Here is a 19,121-nt window from a genome sequence, read left to right as displayed (position 1 = left end):
CTCAGAGCTAAAAGAATGTTTGCTAACCCAATACAAAGAAAGCTAGAAAAAAGGTTAGATAAGTTGCTAAAGAGAATGAACAGCTTAGAGAAGAATATAAATGACTTGATGGAGCTGAAAAACACAGCGCAAGAACTTCGTGAAGCATGCACAAGAACTTCGTGAAGCATACACAAGTTTCAATAGCTGAATCAACCAAGCAGAATAAAGGATATCAGAGATTGAAGATCAACTCAATGAAATAAAATGAGAAGGCAAGAATAGAGAAAAAGAGTGAAAAGAAATAAACAAAGCCCCCAAGAAACATGGGACTATGTGAAAAGACCTAATCTACGATTGATAGGTGTACCTGAATGTGGCGGAGAGAATGAAACCAAGCTGGAAAACACTCTTCAGGATATTATGCAGGAGAACTTCCCTAACCTAGCAAGACAGGCCAACATTCAAGTCCAGGAAATACAGAGAACACCACAAAGATATTCCTCAAGAAGAGCAACCCCAAGGCACATAATCATCAGGTTCACCAGGGTTGAAATGAAGGAAAAAATGCTAAGGGCAGCCAGAGAAAAAGGTCTGGTTACCCACAAAGGGAAGCCCATCAGACTCATAGCAGATCTCTCCACAGAAACTCCATAAGCCAGAGAGAGTGAGGGCCAATATTCAACATCCTTAAAGAAAAGAACTTTCAACCTAGAGTTTCATATACAGCCAAACTAAGCTTCTTAAGCAAAGGAGAAAGAAAATCCTTTATGAACAAGCAATTGCTGAAAGATTTCATCACCACCAGGCCTGTCTTACAAGAGCTCGTGAAAGAAGCACTAAACAAAGAAAGGAACAACCAGTACCAGCCACTCCAAAAACGTACCAAATGGTAAAGATCATCGACAAAATGAAAACAAACAAACAAACAAAAAAAGCGTCAACTAACATCCAGCTAGCATCAAAATGGCAGGATCAAATTCACACATAACAATATTAACTTTGAATGTAACTGGGCTAAATGCCCCCATCAAAAGACACAGACTGGCAAATTGGATAAAAAGTCAAGACCTATCAATGTGCTGCATTCAGGAAACCCATCTCACCTGTAAGGACACACATAGGCTCAAAATAAAGGGATGGAGAAGGATTTATCAAGCAAATTGAGAGCAAAAAAAAGCAGGAGCTGCAACCCTAATGTCTGATAAAATGGATTTTAAACCAACAGAGATCAAAAGAGACTAAGAAGGGCATTATGTAATGGTAAAAGAAACAATGCATCAAGAAGAGCTAACAATCCTAAATATAAATGCACCCAATACAGGAGCACCCAGATAAATCAAGCAAATTCTTAATGGCCTACAAAGAGACTTAGGCTCCAACACAAGAATAGTGGGAGACATTAACACTCCACTGTCAATATTAGACAGATCAATGAGACAGAAAATTAACAAGGATATTCAGGACTTGAACTTAGATCTGGACCAAGCAGACCTAATAGACATCTACAGAAATCTCCACTCCAAATCCAATATATATACTCAGCACCTCGTTGCACCAACTCTAAAACTGAACACATAATTGGAAGTAAATCACTCCTCAGCAAATGCAAAGGAACAGAAATCATAAAGAACAGCCTCTCAGACCACAGGACAATCAAATTAGAACTCAGAATTAAGAAACTAACTGAGAACCACACAGCTTAATGGAAACTGAACAACTGGCTCCTGAATGTTGACTGAATAAACAATGAAATGAAGGCAGAAATAAATATGTTCTTCAAAACCAATGAGAATGAAGACACAATGTATCACAATCTCTTGGGCATATTTAAAGCAGTGTCTAGAGGGAAATTTATAGCAATAAATGCCCATATGAGAAGTGAGGAAATATTTAAAATTGACACTTTATCATCAAAATTGAAAGAGCTAGAGGAGCAAGATCAAAAAAACTCAAAACCTAGCAGAAGACAAAAAATAACTAAGATCAGAGCAGAATTGAAGGAGATAGAGACACACAAAAAAACCTTCAAAAAATTAATAAATATAGAAGCTGGATTTTTGAAAAGATCAACAAAATAGACAGACCACTAGCCAGATTAATAAAAAAGAAAAGAGAGAAGAATCAAATAGATGCAATAAAAAACAGTAAAGGAGATATCACCACTGATTCCACAGAAATACAAACTGCAATCAGAGATTACTACAAACAACTCTATGCACATAGACCAGTAAACCTGGAAGAAATAGATAAATTCCTGGACACTTGCAACCACCCTCCCATGCCTAAACCAGAAAGAAGTTGGAACCTTGAATAGACCAATAACAAGGGTTGAAGTTGAGGCAGCAATTAATAGCCTACAAACCAAAAAAAGTCCAGGTCCAGATGGTTCACAGCTGAATTCTACCAGATGTACAAAGAGGAGCTGATACCATTCCTTCAGAAACTACTCCAAACAACACAAAAAGAGGGAATCTTTCCCAAATCATTTTATGAGACCAACATCAACCTGATACCCAAATTCAGCAGAGAATCAACAAGAAAAAAAAACTTCAGGCCAATATCTATGATGAACATAGCTGCAAAAATCTTCAATAAAATACTGGCAAACTGATTGCAACAGCACATCAAAAAGCTTATCTAGCACGATCAAGTAGGCTTCACTCCAGGGATTCAAGGCTGGTTCAAAATACACAAGTCTGTAAACGTAATCCACCACATAAACAGAACCAAAGACAAAAATCACATGATTATCTCAATAGATGCAGAAAATGCCTTTGACAAAATTTAACAGCCCTTTATGCTAAAAACTCTCAATAAAGTAGGTATTGAAGGAACATATCTCAAAACAATAACACTACTTATGACAAACCTACAGCCAATATCATACTGAATGGGCAGAAACTGGAAGCATTCCCTTTGAAATCCAGCACTAGGCAAGGATGCCCTCTCTCACCACTCCTTTTTAGTACAGTATTGGAAGTTCTAGCCAGAGCAATCAGGCAAGAAAAAAAAGGCGGGGGGGGGGGGGGTCAATTAGGAAATGAGGAAGTAAAATTGTGTCTATTTGCAGATGAAATGACTGTATATTTAGATGACCCCATTGTCTCAGCCCCAAATCTCCTGAAACTGATAAGCAACTTCAGCAGAGTCTCAGGTTATGAAATCAATATGTAAAAATCACAAGCATTCCTATACACCAATAACACACTAACAGAGAGCCAAATCATGAGGAAACTCCCATTCACAGTTGCTACAAAGAGAATAAAATACCTAGGAATACAAATAACAATGGATGTAAAGGACCTCTTCAAGGAGACCTACAAACCACTGCTCAAGGAAATAAGAGATGACACAAACAGATGAAGAAACATTCCATGCTCATGGTTAGGAAGAATCAATATTGTGAAAATGGACATACTACCCAAAGTAATTTATAGATTCAATGCTATCCCCATCAAGCTACCAATGACCTTTGTCACAGAACTGGAAAAAAACACCTTAAACTTTATATGGAAACAAAAGAGAGCCTGCATAGCCAAGACAATTCTAAGCAAAAAGAACAAAGCTGGAGGCATCATGCTACCTGATCTCAAATTATAGTACAAGGCTACAGTAATCAAAACAGCATGGTACTGATACCAAAGCAGAGACATAGATCAATGGAACAGAACAGAGGTCTCGGAGGCAATGCCGCTATCTACAACCATCTGATCTTCGACAAACCTGACAAAAACAAGCAATGGGGAAACAATTCCCTGTTTAATAAATGGTGTTGGGAAAACTGGCTACCAGTGTGCAGAAAACAGAAACTGGACCCCTTCCTGACATCTTACATTAAAATTAACTCCAGATGGATTAAAGACTTAAATATAAGACCTAACACCATTAAAACCTTAGAAGAAAACCTAGGCAAAACCATTCAGGACATAAGCATAGGCAGGGACTTCATGACTAAAACACCGAAAGCATTGGCAACAAAAGCCAAAATAGACAAATGGGACATAATTAAACTCCAGAGCTTCTGTTCAGCAAAAGAAGCAATCAATAGAGTGAACTGGCAACCAACAGAATGGGAAAAAATTTTTGCAATCTACCCATCTGACAAAGGGCTAATATCCAGAATCTACAACGAACTAAAACAGATTTACAAGAAAAAAACCCATCCAAAAGTGAGCAAAGGATATGAACTGAAACTTATCAAAAGAAGACATATATGAGGCCAACAAACATATGAAAAAATGCTCATCACCACTGATTATTAGAGAAATGCATATTAAAAGCACATTGAGATGCCACTTCACGCCAGTTAGAATGGCGATCATTAAAAAATCTGGAGATAACAGATGCTGGAGAGGATGTGGAGAAATAGGAACGCTTTTACAATGTTGGTGGGAGTGTAAAGTAGTTCAACCATTGTGGAAGACAGTGTGGCAATTCCTCAAGGACCTAGAAATAGAAATTCTGCCGGGCGCGGTGGCTCAAGCCTGTAATCCCAGCACTTTGGGAGGCCGAGGCAGGTGGATCATGAGGTCAAGAGATCGAGACCATCCTGGTCAACATGGTGAAACCCCGTCTCTACTAAAAATTAAAAATAATAATACTAATAATTAGTTGGGCATGGTGGTGCGTGCCTGTAATCCCAGCTACTCAGGAGGCTGAGGCAGGAGAATTGCCTGAACCCAGGAAGTGGAGGTTGCAGTGAGCCGAGATCGTGCCATTGCACTCCAGCCTGGGCAACAAGAGCAAAACTCCGTCTCAAAAAAAGAAAAGAAAAGAAAAGAAATAGAAATTCCATTTGACCAGCAATCACATTACTGGGTTTATACCCAAAGGATTAGAAATCTTTCTGTTATAAAGACACATGCACAGGTTTGCTCATAGTGGCACTGTTTCCAATAGCAAAAACCTGGATGCCCATTGACAATAGACTGGACAAGGAAAAGGTTGCACATATACACCATGAAATACTATGCAGCAATAAAGAATGATGAGTTCCTATCCTTTGTAGGGACATGGATGAATCTGGAAACCATCATTCTCAGCAAACTGACAGAAGAAAAGAAAATCAAACACCACAGGTTCTCACTCATAGGCAGGTGTTGAACAATGAGAACACATGGGCATGGGGAGGGGAGCATCACACACTGGGGTCTGTTGTGTGGGGGGAAGGGAAGGACAGCTGGGGTGTGGGGAAGTTGGGGAGGAATAACATGGGGAGAAATGCCAGATGTAGGTGATGGGGGCAGAGGCATCACACGATATTGCCATGTATGTACCTATGCAACAATCCTGCATGATCTGCACACATACCCCAGAACCTAAAGTACAATAAAAGAAAATATTGATCTTGAATGTAAGTAAATTAAATTTTCTAATGTTAAGATAAAGGCCTGCTAAATGGATTTTAAAAAGACCCAGCTATATGCTACCTACAAGAAACTCACTTCACTTTGCTAGAGATTGAAAGTGAAGAAACAAAAGAAAAAAATATTCCATGCAAACAGAAACTTAAGCAAGAGTAGCTGTATTGACCTGAGGTAAAACAGGCTTTCAGTTAAAAACTGTAAAAAGAGACAAAGAAGATCACTAAATAATGAAAAAGGGGTCAATTCCACAAGAGAATTTAACAATTATAAATACATATGTCCCCAACAATGGAACACCCAGATACATAAAGCAAATACTATTAGATCTAAATGGAAATATAGATTTCAGTGTAATCATGGTTGCAGACTTCAGTGACTCATTGTCATCAATAAACGGATCATCTAAACAGAAAATCTACAAGGAAACATTGAATTTAAGCTACACTACATTTACAGAGCATTTCATCCAACATTTGCATAATGCACATTCTTTTTATCTGTATGTGAAATATTCTCCAGGATTGGCCACATGTTAGGCTTTAAAACAAGTCTCAATCAATTTTTAAAATAAAAATGATATCAAATATCTTTTTCAACCACAATAGAATAAAACTAGCAATCAATAACAAGATGAACTTTCAAAACTGTACCAATTCATAAAAGTTAAATAAATATCCCTGAACTACCAAATGGGTCAGTTAAGAAATTAAAAAGAAAATTTAAAAATTTCTTGAAACCAATAAAAATGAAAACACAACATTCTCAAACTTATGGAATACAGTAAAAGCAATACTAAAAGGAAAATTTACAGCAATAAGTAGAAAGATTTCAAATAAACAACCTAAAAATGCACTTCAAAAAATTAGAAATGCAAGAACAATTAAACCCTAAATTATTATAAAAAGGTAGACAATAAAGAGCAGAAATAAACAGAATTGAGGCCAAAAAATTTAGAAAGATCAACAAAAGAAAAAGTTTTTGTTTTTTCTAAAAAGCAAACAAAATTGACAAACAGATAGCTAAACTATGAAAAAAAGAGAAAGACCCAAATAAAGAAAATTAGAAATAAAAATGGGCACATTACATCTGAAACCACAGAAATACAAAGGATGATTAGAAGACTATTATAAACAACTATACACCAACACACTAGTAAACCTAGAGAAAACAGATAAACTCCTGGACACATACGACTTACAAGATTGAACCAAGAAGAAATAGAAAACCTGAACCTGCAGATTGCACATTTTTTTGTCTATGTATGAAATCTTGTTATTAACCATATATCAGGCTATAAATCAATAACGAGTAATGAGACTGAATGTGTAATTAAAATGTCTCCCAACAAAGAAAAATCTAGAACCAAATAGCTTCTGTTCTGAATTCTACCAAATATTTAAAGAGGAACTAATATTCAATTTTTTCTTCCAAAAATATCAAGTAGAATGAATCTTTCTATTCTAAGAGACCAGCATTATCATGATACAAAAACAGCAACAAACAGACAAACAATAAAAACAAACAAGGACACACATAAAAGAAAACTACAGGCCAATATTCATAATGAACATACATGCTAAAATTGATACAAGACACTAGCAAATCAAAGAAATCATGAAAGCAGTTCTATTTACAATAGTTACAAAAAAATGAATAAATAAAATACCTAAAAATAAATTTAACCAAAGAGATAAAAGATCTCTGAAAGAACAACTATAAAATAATGATGAGGACACACAAAAAATTGGAAATACATACAATGATCATGGAATAATATAATTAATATTGTTAAAATGACCATACTACCCAAAGTAATCTACAGATTTAATGTAATCCCTATTGAAATACTAATGACATTCTTAAAAAAAATAGAAAAAAAAAATAATTAAAAAATTCATATGGAACCACAATAAATCCCAAATAGTCAAAGAAACCCTGAGGGGGAAAAAAGTAGATAAAACAAAGCTGGAGGCATCACACCACCTGACTTCAAAACATACTACAAAGCTACAGTAAGCAAACCAACACGGTACTGGCATAAAAACAGACACTTACACCAAAGGAACAAAATGGAGCACCCAGAAATATGTTCATATATTTATAGCCAGCTGATTTTTGACAAAGACACCAAGAACTCAAATTGGAGAAAGGACAGAATTTTCAATAAATTAATGATCCTGGGAAATCTAGATATTCATATGCAGAATAATGAAACCAGATTATTTTCTCAAACCGTATATAAAAATCAACTCAAATGAATTAAAAGCTTAAATGTAAGACCCAAAACTATAAATGACTAAAAGAAAACAGGAAAAATATTTCAGAACATTGGTTTGGCCAAATACTTTATAGATAAGACCTCAAAAGTATAGGCAACAAAAGCAAAAATAGATGAACAAGACTGTATAAAACTAAAATGCTCTCCACAGCAAAAGAAACAGTCAACAGAATAAAGAGGCAACCTGTTGAATAGGAGAAAATATTTGCAAGCTATTCACCTGAGAAGGGATTAATATCCAGAATATACATGGAACTCAATGACTCAACAGCAAAGAAAAAAAATAAGGTAATTAAAAATGAAAAAAAAAAAAAACACCTAGGTAGATATTTCTCAAAAGAAGACATATAAATGTCCAACAAGCACATGAAAAAACACTCAATATCACTAATTATCAGAATGAGATGTCATCTAATTTAGAATGTCTGTTATTAAAAAGATGATAAACGTTGGCAAGGATACAGAGAAAGGGGAAACCTTATACGCTGTTGGTGAGAATGAAAATTAGTACAACTGTTGTGGAAAACAGTATGGCAATTCCTGCAAAATCTAAAAATAGAACTACCATATGATCTAGTAATTCCACTGGGTACTTATCCAAAAAAAAAAAAGAAATTCATTATGTTTAAGAGATGTTGGCAGGGTGTGGTGGCTCATGCCTATAATCCCAGCACTTTGGGAGGCTGAGGTGAGTAGATCACCTGAGGTCAGGAGTTCAAGACTGGCCTGGCTAACATGGTGAAACCCCATCTCTACTAAAAATACAAAAATTAGCAAGGCATAATGGTGGGCACCTGTAATCTCTGCTACTTGGGAGACTGAGACAGAAGAATCGCTTGAACCTGGGAGGCAGAGGCTAGAGTGAACAGAGACTGGGCCATTGCACTCCAGGCTGGGAAACTGTGTAACTCCATCTCAAAGAGAGAGAGAGAGAGAGAGAGAGAGAGAGAGAGAGAGAGAGAGATGTCTGTGCTCCCATTTTTGTTGTAGCAGTATTCACAAGAGCCAAAATATGGAATCAAACCATGTGTCCATCAACAGATGAATGGATAGGGAGAATGTCATCTATATAAAGACATATAATACTATTCAGCCATTAAAGAGAATTAACTCTTATCATTCATGGAAACATGGATGAGTTGGGAGGATATTATGTTAAGTGAAATAAGCCTGGCACAAAAAGAAGATACCACATCTGCTCACTCATATATGAAAGCTAAAAGGGCTGATCTCTTAGAAGTGAGTCAAATAGTAGTTATTAGAGGCTGAGAAGAATAGTGGAGAGATGGGAGAGGCAAATATTGGCTAATGGATACAAAATTCCACCTAGATAAAAGAAACAAGTTTTAGTGCTCTACAACAATTTATTGCATATTTTCAAATAGCTAGAAGAGAGGATTGTGAATGTTCCCAACATAAAGAAATAAATGTTTAAGGTGATGAACTTGGTAATTATAAATATATAACAAAATATCATGCTATATGCCATAAATATATGTATAATTATGTATCAATTATAAATAATACATTTTAATTCTTATTTAACTTAATAATGAATTTTAACAATGAAATTTTTAAATAATCAAATTTATTCTAGTATCAAACAACAAAACTACAAATTCTTAGAAATAAGTCTAAATGAAGATGTGTAAGACCTCTACAAAGAACTCTACAAAACATTATTGAAAGAATTAAAGAAGATATAAACAAATGCTGGTATATATCATGATTATGGTTTAGAAGACTCAGTAATTTGAAGGATTTTTTGAGGAAGTTGACAAGCTGATTCTATCAATTATAGGGGAACATGAAGAGGAAAGAATAGTGAAGACAGTCTTGAATAAGAAGATACAATTAGAAGATTTACCCTCTCAGATAGCAAGACTTGCTATAAAACTATAGGAAATAAGTAATGTGGCATTTGCATAAAAAAGACATATAATACTGAGACAGAATATAGAGACAAACACACATGTACACATATATGAAAATCACCTAATTTATAAAAAGTCTATGATGGTCTATTCAGTAAATAGTATTGGATTAATTGGTATCCTACTGTATTGAAAAAAATCCTGAAACTTAACGTCTCCCTTACACTATGCATAAAATTAGCACTGGGCAGATCAAAGACCTATATTTGTAAGGGAAAACAACATAATATCATAGGAGGTTATCTTAATGACCTCGAGATAAGCAGATAATTCTTAAATAGCACTAAAAAACTTTAACCATAAAAAAGACCGATAAATTAGACTCCCTTAAAAATTAGAAACATCTACAGCTTACTAAGAAAACAATCCAATTTTTATAAAGAGACAAAAGACTTGAGCAAACGTGTCATTTATTCTCTCTCTCTCAATCTCTCTCTCTCTCTCTCAAGCATGCCTGCACATGATATGCAAATTAGGTCCAAGGGCAGATAAAACAGGCATGTGAAACAGGACATTATAATTATTTTCTTCACCTGTCTTTAATTTTACACTTCAGAAAGAGAGCACCTTTGTGCTTTTCAGTTAGAAATGAGTAACATCTTATTCACAGGAAAGAAGACAGCACTATACTAGATGTCCTGAAGTCTTGTATATTTAAATCACTTCAAGGAAGTGGTACCCTCTTTTCAAAATGCACATACTACTCTCTATTGGCTCTCATCCCAAGCCTAAGTTCATGGTAACTGAATGACATGGAGTAAGTAAAGACATAAGTCAGACACTGCTGTGATCAGTGCTGGCTCTGCCGTCTGTTGCCAGGGTGATAGCGGGCAAGTCACTTAACCTCTCTGGGCATCAGTTTTCTCATGTAAGATAATAGGTCAATAATATTAATATTTATCTCAAGGTTAGTTAAGGGAATTAAATGAGGTAATGGATGTGAAAATACCTAGCACAGATTCTAGCCCATGAACTTATGTATGTACAGAACAGGGAAGAGAGACATTTTTCTGAATCTGGAGGCACTATCTATATTAGTTATTTACATAATTCATATCATTTAAAGTCACCATTGTTTATCTTTTTCTATTATTTTCTATTTATTGAGCAATGAATATATGGTCCCAAAAAGTTATCTTTTATTGTTGCAGGTATTTGTGTGTCTGTCTGCACATCAGATACAGGTTAATTCGAATGTATATGGTGTCTCTAGCAACATGTTACTTAGAAAAATAATGAAAACAGCTTGGGGGAATGGGCAGTATCCAATAATCAATACAAGAACTCTAGGTATTCCATAACAAATCAAGGAAAATCTTCTTTTTGAAGAATTATCCTGATAAGAGTCCTTTGGGTGGACCAGAATAATGCAAGCCAGGGAATTGGCTTTAACTCACAAGACAGCGTAATATTGAGGAGAAAACAGAGTCAATAATTAACCCTGGGTTTAAATTTTCTCACCTGAGCCGGACTCCCCTCTGTGAGGTACATCTTTACAATATCTTTGCAAAACAATTTCTTTGCTTTGTAATGCTTCATTTCATACTCCTGTCTAGAAAATTGTTACTCATCTTTTGAAATCACATATTCATTTAATCAAAAGTGTATAAAGCCCCTAAAATGTGTCTAGTGCTGTGCTAAGAAACAAAGTTAGTGTGTTGACCAAAATCAGACCATAACCTCATCTTCATGCCCCAGCTTCTGCACCAGTGTCCCCTAAAGCTTGCCCTCCCCCATACTTAAAGCTCGGGGTATGCACGTGGCATTAGAGAACAATCTATGGGTTTATACACTTGTTTACCCAGCCTGGCAGGGGACTCCACAAGAGGAAAGACTCGATCTTTTCTTCCCCAGTGCACAGCTTGGAGTGTGACACATAGTGGGCTCTCGGTAAATGTTAAATTAACATTCATAATTCATGAGATCTTGATACAGTCCAAGCTGTTACATGATCCTCCTAATGAATACTAGAGAAATGAAAACAATTATGCTCAGGAAAATTACATCTTTTTGAGACATTCTTTGTTATTTTCATGTTTTATTAGCATTTTATTAACAGTCCTAGCAGCTGGTTTAAAAATGTTTGTGAAGTTAATGTCAGTGGTTTTTAAAGAGCTGCATAGCATAAATATGGGTGAAATGCTGTCTGGTAAGCCTTTCTCAGCTTAAAATTACGAGAATCTTTGAAAAAAATGGAATGAGTTTCCATTCACTTGGAATTAGCTATGTATACAAGTGACTTAATATACTGGGGGATTTGTTATGTTTCTATAATAATCAACAATATTCATCCAGAAAGGGAAAGTGGGAGAAGATATTCATAGAATTTGTCTTCACATCACCAAAGTTTGGGACATCCTACAAATGAGAATAATATTATTTATTTTAAAACAGTACAGATTACAATATGTCCCAATTTTATAAAAGTATGTTAAACTGTCCTTGAAAAAGTGAAAAAAATAGAAGATTCTCATTACTCATGCCAAAAAAAAGAGAAGAAGCCATTCTTCAAGTAAGCATAAATATCATGTGAACTTTGAAGCAAAAGAGATATAATTTCCTTTCTACTTATTTAGAAATAAATGAAGTGTTTAGCCTTTAATCATCTTACTAAAAGTTACACAGAAGAAACCAAAAAATGAAAGCACAAAAGTACCTACTTGGTCTGGTGTTTAGATCCTTTCAGATGGGCATGATACTGTTCTATTGAGTTTAGGGAGACACTGCAGATGGTACATCTGTAATTGCGCCTCAGACCTGTGGATGACAGACAGACCTGGTTAGTTGCATCCAGTCATCAACTGCCTGCATGAATCCTAGCAACTCCAGAAGTTCAGGGACAGAGTATCTGAGAGAACTCCTGGTCTGCTACACCGACACTTCAACCCCTTATTGCATAGTACAGACAACAGTTCTTTTAGCAGAAATATGAAAATGAATATGTTAGAAGCAGCCTATTCCATTTCTGGATGGCTTAAATTATTAGAGCATCCTTCTTTGAGTTGATGTAAGGTGTTTCTGGACATTTTATACTGTTCTGGACATTTTATACTGTTTAAAGAAACATACATTCTATTTTTGTCTAGAGCATGTAGACATAATACGTTGTCATCTCTGCAGTGAAATTTGAGACTCCAGGAAAAAACTCTATCCCAATTCCTTTCCACTCTATTCCAATGGCAGCAATGGAAATTCAGCTCTAGACATTATTCATTTAGGTGTTCCTTCTTGGATCATTTTATAAAATGTAAATACCAGGAGAAGAATAATACATCAATCTGGTTCGTGTGAAGTCTTACTTTCCACCAGAATTTAGAAGACAATCTATTCATTCACTTTTTCATTCATTTAATTAATTCGCTAAACAGTATCAACTTTGGGCCAGGTACTAGGGAATCCAAGTTGAAGAAGATGATCTTTGCTTTCAGAAGTTTAGTAAAAATCTTGACTCATCATCTAGAGCCAATTTATGTTAAAAAGCAGCTTTAATCAAATAGCTCTAAACATTTACCACAGAGCTGAAACCCATAATGAAACACATTCTTTCTGCTAATAGTCCTTTCAGAATAGAGAGAAAAGTAAAGTTGGTCATGATCTGAAATGCTGGATTTTAATTCTGACTCCAGTCATTTCTTGTTTTGTGATCCAGAGAAAGTCACATAACTTCTTTCTAGCCTCAGTATCTTCATCTGAAAGACAAAGATAAGGCCAATCACATCACTAGGTTTTGTAAGATCTAAGTGAATAAGATACTAAAACGGCCTGTAATCCCAATGCTTTGGGAGGCCGAGGCAGAAGGATCACTTGAAACTAGGAGTTCAAGACCAGCCTAGGCCAAATAGCAATAGCCTGTCTCAAAAAAATTTTAAAAGTCAGGCGTGGTGGCACACAGCTGTGGTCCTAGCTACTCAGGAGGCTGAGAGCCCAGTTCAAGGGTTACAGTGACCTATGATATTGCTACTGCCTTCCTGAATGACAACCTGGATGACAGAGTAAAACCCTGTCTCAAAAAAAAAAAAAAAAGACATATATATATATATATATATATATATATAATGTTTAGCAAATGAGTACAAAATTCTGTTCTAGCGTAGTAAACACCAGGACTGAAAGCTGTAGCATTTGTTTTTATCAATGAATGATATTTAATTTCTAAGAGGCAAAGTTATTCCTCTTTTCCTAAAAAGAAAATAAAATGTCCTTTTGCTGGAACACCTTTGCAACTTGCTCCCTGGGTAACTTCATGCAAACTATTTGATCTCTCTGGACTTCGTTTTCCTACAGTATTATGGAGAAGGCTGAGTGACATATGGCATGTATATGACAGTGTCCAGCACGTAACAAGTGATCAATATGAGCTCACTATTCTTACTGTTTTGAAGAGATGTTAAAATGGAACGCTTTCTCTATGAGTGTGCCAGCTGAAGTCCTACTGGGAAGTCCTAGACACAAATGATAAATATACCCACATTGCCAAAATAAGGTAAGAGAGCATCAGTGCAGAACGTCTAGGGGAAGTGGTCACGAACCTGTGCTGACCACTCACCACCAGTATAAAGAAGAGACTGAAGAAGAAAGAAATTGGTAGATACTTTCTTAAGACCGAGCTGTATTGTACTGTGAGTTCCTTGTGGGACTGTGGAGTTCTTCGCCTCACCTTAAGCCTGTAGAGAAGGGATTCTATAGAACTACCTAGAGGGTTTGAGGAGCATCTTCTTGTTACTCGGAAGTGGTAGGTTGGACTCTGACATCATCTGCAAGATCCAAAGGGCTCGAGACTGTGGTTTGTTATCTTCTCTGGTGGCAAACTATAAAAGTGGGCAGAATTGGGCATGACCTGTGTTCTCACAGCTTGTCAGAAGAAAGGATATGTGAAAGCTTCCCACAGGCTGCATGTACCCTGTATGAGAGAAGCTGATTTGATGACTTCTTAGATATGACCCAAAAGGGCTGTGTGAAGTTGAGGGCAATGAGACTTCAGCAGAAAGATGCTAGACGTGTTCATCTGGTCGCCTAGGTGCTTAAAGTGATCCCAGAGAAGCTACTTGGCCTGTATTAAGTAATGACGCGTCCCTGAAAAAGCCATGAAATTGTAAACCAAAAGATGTCTGAGACAGGTTTCAATAGATTTCAATTGAGATAATATATTTTGCCAAGATTGAGGATGCACCTCTGACACAGCCTTAGGAGGTCCTGAGGACACGTGCCCAAAGTGGTCAGGGCACAACTTGCTTTTATATACTTTAGGAAGCCACGAGACATTAATCAATATATGTAAGATGTACATTGTGTGGTTCGGTAAGGTGGAATAACTTGAGGCAGGGGCTTCCAAGTCATGGGTAGACAAGAGACAAGGTTGCATTCTTTTGAGACCTTGATCAGCCTCTCACTAAATACAGAATTTAGTCTGGCTCAGTGAAAGTGCATTTTTACATCAACAATAGGGTGGAGGAAACAATCACATATGCTTTTGTCTCAGGTGAGCCTCAGAGGGATGACTTTAAATTCTGTCAGTCCTTTGTCCACAAGGAATTTCTTTATGGGCAAATTGTGAGGGCTGTACGTAGCTTTGAAAATTTGTAGCTATCTTATTTAGGAAGAAAATGGGAGGCCAGTTTCCCAGCTTGACATTTCCCTTGGCTTAGTGATTTTGGGGTCCCAAGATTTATTTTCCTTTCACAAAAGCATCCTGAGAAGAAGAATCAGTTTGTATTTCCTGCCCAGTCAAGCAGTATCCAGGTTAGCTGTGCACAGGATCTACCAAGTAAATGTCCATTTCCCTCGCAGGCCTTCCATCTGCATCCCTCAACCCTGGAGGAACCAGAACAATGCATTGAGGTAAAAGAAGAAAAGCAAATGCTCCAGGCAGAGACAAAGAGAGAAGCCTCCCACACCCTCTTTTCCCATGTCAGATACACAGCCCCAAGCAGAACTGAGCTGGAAGAGGGGAACAACTAACTTTTAGTAAATTTTGGAAATATTTAAAAATTACTGCTCTATCATAAATATATTAATTAAGGAAATACAGAATTTACGTGTTTACAAGTCAGCAAAGGACTCTTTGAATACTTAAAAGTAAGTGAAAACTCATGAAACTTGACCCAGTTTTCTATCTAAAAGATTGGAAAAAATAACCCCACAGAGACTATTTGAATAAGCAAATGGAGGGCAAGAATGAACTTTCTTTTTCTTTTTTTTTTTCTTTTTTTTTTTTTTTTTTTTTTTTGAGATGGGGTCTCGCTCTGTTGCTCAGGCTGGAGTGCAGTGGTGCTGTCTAAGCTCACTACAACCTCTGCCTCCAGAGTTCAAGCAATTCTCCTGCCTCAGCCTCCCAAGCACCTGGGATTACATGCATGTGCCAAGATGCCCCGCTAATTTTTATATTTTTAGTAGAGATGTGGTTTCACCATGTTGTCCAGGCTGGTCTTGAACGCCTGCCCTCAAGTGATCCACCTGCCTTGGCCTCCCAAAGTGCTGGAATTACAGATGTGAGCCACAGCGCCTGGCCTAAAGTTACTTTAGGATTGCATCGAATCCAATGAGTCCTGCTTGCTGAATGTCAGTTTCCTGAGAACTGCCCATATCTACAATCTGAACAAAAAGTAGAGCTTCCTGGAGGCGTTCAAATTCCTATGGCCCAATGAGCATTTCAGAGAGACCTATTTGAAATGTATATCATAAGCTGGATGGGTTGACATGAGGGCTAGCTTTGTTTTTGTTTTCGTTTCAATCACATAGTCAGGTATTGACTTACCTAATTGTTCAATTAAGAGTCCATTTAATTTTGAGAAGAACAATGTAACCACAAGTATCTGGGATCTTTGTAGGAAGGAACCTAAGAGACTGACAACCTTTCAGGTACAAGCTGCCAGTTCAGAGATAAAACAGACAAATGTTGAAACCTATTTTCTCAAGCAGTGACTCTCAAACTTCAGAGTGTGGATGCATCCTCCGGTGACCATGATAAAATCCAGGTTCCCAGGGAGGCACAACTTCTGGAGATTCTGATACTCTAAGCTTTGGTTTGGGGCTTGGAAACAGACAAGAAGTTTCAGAACATAATACCCAACCTTATCATACACCTGCACTTTACAAATAATTCTCCCATAAAATCATACTCCTTTTGGGAACTTGAATTTGTCAGAACAATACAGGACCTTACCAAAAAAAAAAAAAAAAGCAATTCCATAAGAAAGTGCTATGGTTATACTGCCTTTCCATTTCACAGGTATGCATGATTCTGAAGAGTACTATGATCCCCAAACCCAAAGGCTATAAGTTATCACTACCAGTGTGTGAGTTGTTTAAATGTTTATCCAGAGCTGACCCATCTCCTTTTCTATGCATGGAATCAGAATACTAAAACCAGCTTCAGGGTTTATTCCTTCCAGAGTTCCCCATTAATCTTGTCATAATAAATACTAATACTATTTATATGGGTCCTCTTCAGGCTACAGGCTAATCAAAGGTCTCCCCAGAACAAATAGAGGTGCAGCTTGCAATAGGCATAAATATTTATGTTTAAAAATGGGCATTTTTTAAGAACTTCAACAAATCTAAAAAATATTCCGATCTGTTTCTTTCCGTAACAGTTCTCAAGCTCTGCAGCCAGAGGCATGGGCAGAAACTATTTGGCATTTTATTGCGATGCAAACTGCAGGGACTATAAATTGGAAAGGCAGTGCTTATAAACAAGAACAAAGGCAGAGAAGGGGCAGAGGAGTCCTCCTCCACACATGACACAGTGTCCTTGGTGGGAACTGTGCTTTATTAATGCACAGTTGAAATCCTAATTACTTTGGAAGTATATGACTCTTCTTTTCCTTGGAGAACTAAAGAAATGCTAACTTCCTTATTCAATTCATTTTCAGCACAACACCATATTAAGAGTATCCTAACACCTTTGCAGACCTAAAGGTTATTTCTGCAAGACTGCCTAATATGGGTTAGAAAAATATCATTCCAACCTGCAAGGACCTGTCAGACAATCTAGTTGGAGACAGAAAACAGATATAGAATTAGCAACGATGCAAGGTAGACAATTTAAAGTATTACAATGAGGATGAAGTGAAATGTTTAGGAGGTAGACGAGGAGATTGTTTTTAATTCAGAGATCTGAAAAAGCTCCTTGAAGATGTATCACCTTGGTATTTATATTTCCTAGCATGGTGTTTGTAAAACAGATGGTCCCGGAGACTTTAGCAGTATGTGACTACTCAAGTATAGCAAAGCTAGAAGTCCCTATGACTTCAATTGTATCCATTCTACATTAGAGAGATATCTTTGAGCCTTTATTATGGTGTGAGATACTTTGCTGAATGCTATGAATATAGGAGAAAATAAGACAGACAGAGTACATTTTCTTATGGAGCTAATCAGAGAAAAAGACAAGAAACAAGCATACAAATTATAAAATAGAATTAAAGGCTGTAAAACTGTTGCACAGGATGCAAGCAGGATAATGAGGGAGAAAGTAAGTGAGAAGAAGAGTGATTTGGGATAGTATGGTCAACAGACCTCTCGGAGAAGTGTGAAATGGAACCAGACAATGTTGATTAACCTGAGATGTGAAGAGTGGGGTAAAGAGCTAACCAGGGGCAGCAAACAGCAAGCATAGAGGCCCAGAGTGGAAACGGGACTGACCTGCTCAAGGAACAGAAAGTGATAAAAGAAAAAATTAAAAAGGAAAAACAAACAGAAAAAAAAAAACCTGTTCACTCAGAATTCTATTTCCAGCAAAAATATCCTTCAAAAATTGAAGGTAGGCCAAGAATAGTCTCAATGAACAAAACTGAAATGAATAGTTTGCCAGCAAACCAGTACTACAGAAATTCTATATAGAGATCTTCTGGGGGAAGGAAAATGATACCAGATTTAGACTCAGATCTATGGGAAAAAAAAAACAGAAAAATCTCAGAAATTATTAATATGTGGGTATCTACCTTTTAAAATTATTTGATGGAAGCAAACAATTTAAAGAAAAAATTAAAACACTATATCTATATTATATATTATGCTGTTATAATCTATGGACATGTAAAACATATGACAACAGTAGCTCAAGAATGGGTCAGACTAGAACAATATTGTTGAAAGGCTATTATATTTTATATGAAATGGAGTAGTGATAATTTAAGATTGTATACTGTAGTGCCTTAGAACAACAGATAAGCAAATACAAAGAAAGAAAGCTAAAAATTATGGAGAAAATAAAATAGAATAATAAAAAGCATTAGATTCAAAATAAGACAGAAAAGAAGGAATAGCAATACAGAAAAATGAAAGAAACAAATAGAAAACAAATAGCAAAATTATAGGGCTAATGTCAACGAGATCAATAATTACATTATATATAAATGAATTAAATAGTCAAAAGGCCAAAACTATCAGACTAGATAAAAAGCCAGATTAAATATACACTGAATTCAAAGATGTACTTTGAACACTTATAGGTTGAAAGCGAAAGGATAGAAAAAGACATCCTTAAACTTATGGAAATAAGTTTAAGAAAGTTGAAGTGTCTATATTAATATTGGGCAAAATAGATGTCATGACGAGACA

General features: G+C 36.3%; 1 protein-coding gene across 4 annotated transcripts in view; it reads right to left on the bottom strand.

Moving 5' to 3' along the window:
- ZMAT4 (zinc finger matrin-type 4) overlaps nucleotides 1-19,121 on the bottom strand; it is a 386,463-nt gene that overhangs the window by 67,654 nt on the left and 299,688 nt on the right. For all 4 annotated transcript variants that reach the window (XM_003942398.2, XM_074383839.1, XM_074383838.1 and 1 more), the window contains one exon: nucleotides 12,221-12,317. In XM_003942398.2, coding sequence (XP_003942447.1) covers nucleotides 12,221-12,317 — 97 coding nt within the window. The remainder of the gene's footprint in view (nucleotides 1-12,220; nucleotides 12,318-19,121) is intronic.

The sequence above is a fragment of the Saimiri boliviensis genome, chromosome 13 (assembly GCF_048565385.1).
Source record: "Saimiri boliviensis isolate mSaiBol1 chromosome 13, mSaiBol1.pri, whole genome shotgun sequence".
Lineage (NCBI taxonomy): Eukaryota > Metazoa > Chordata > Mammalia > Primates > Cebidae > Saimiri > Saimiri boliviensis.
The sequence above is the reverse complement of the archived record's forward strand: the minus strand, read 5'-3'. Positions and strand labels throughout refer to the sequence as shown.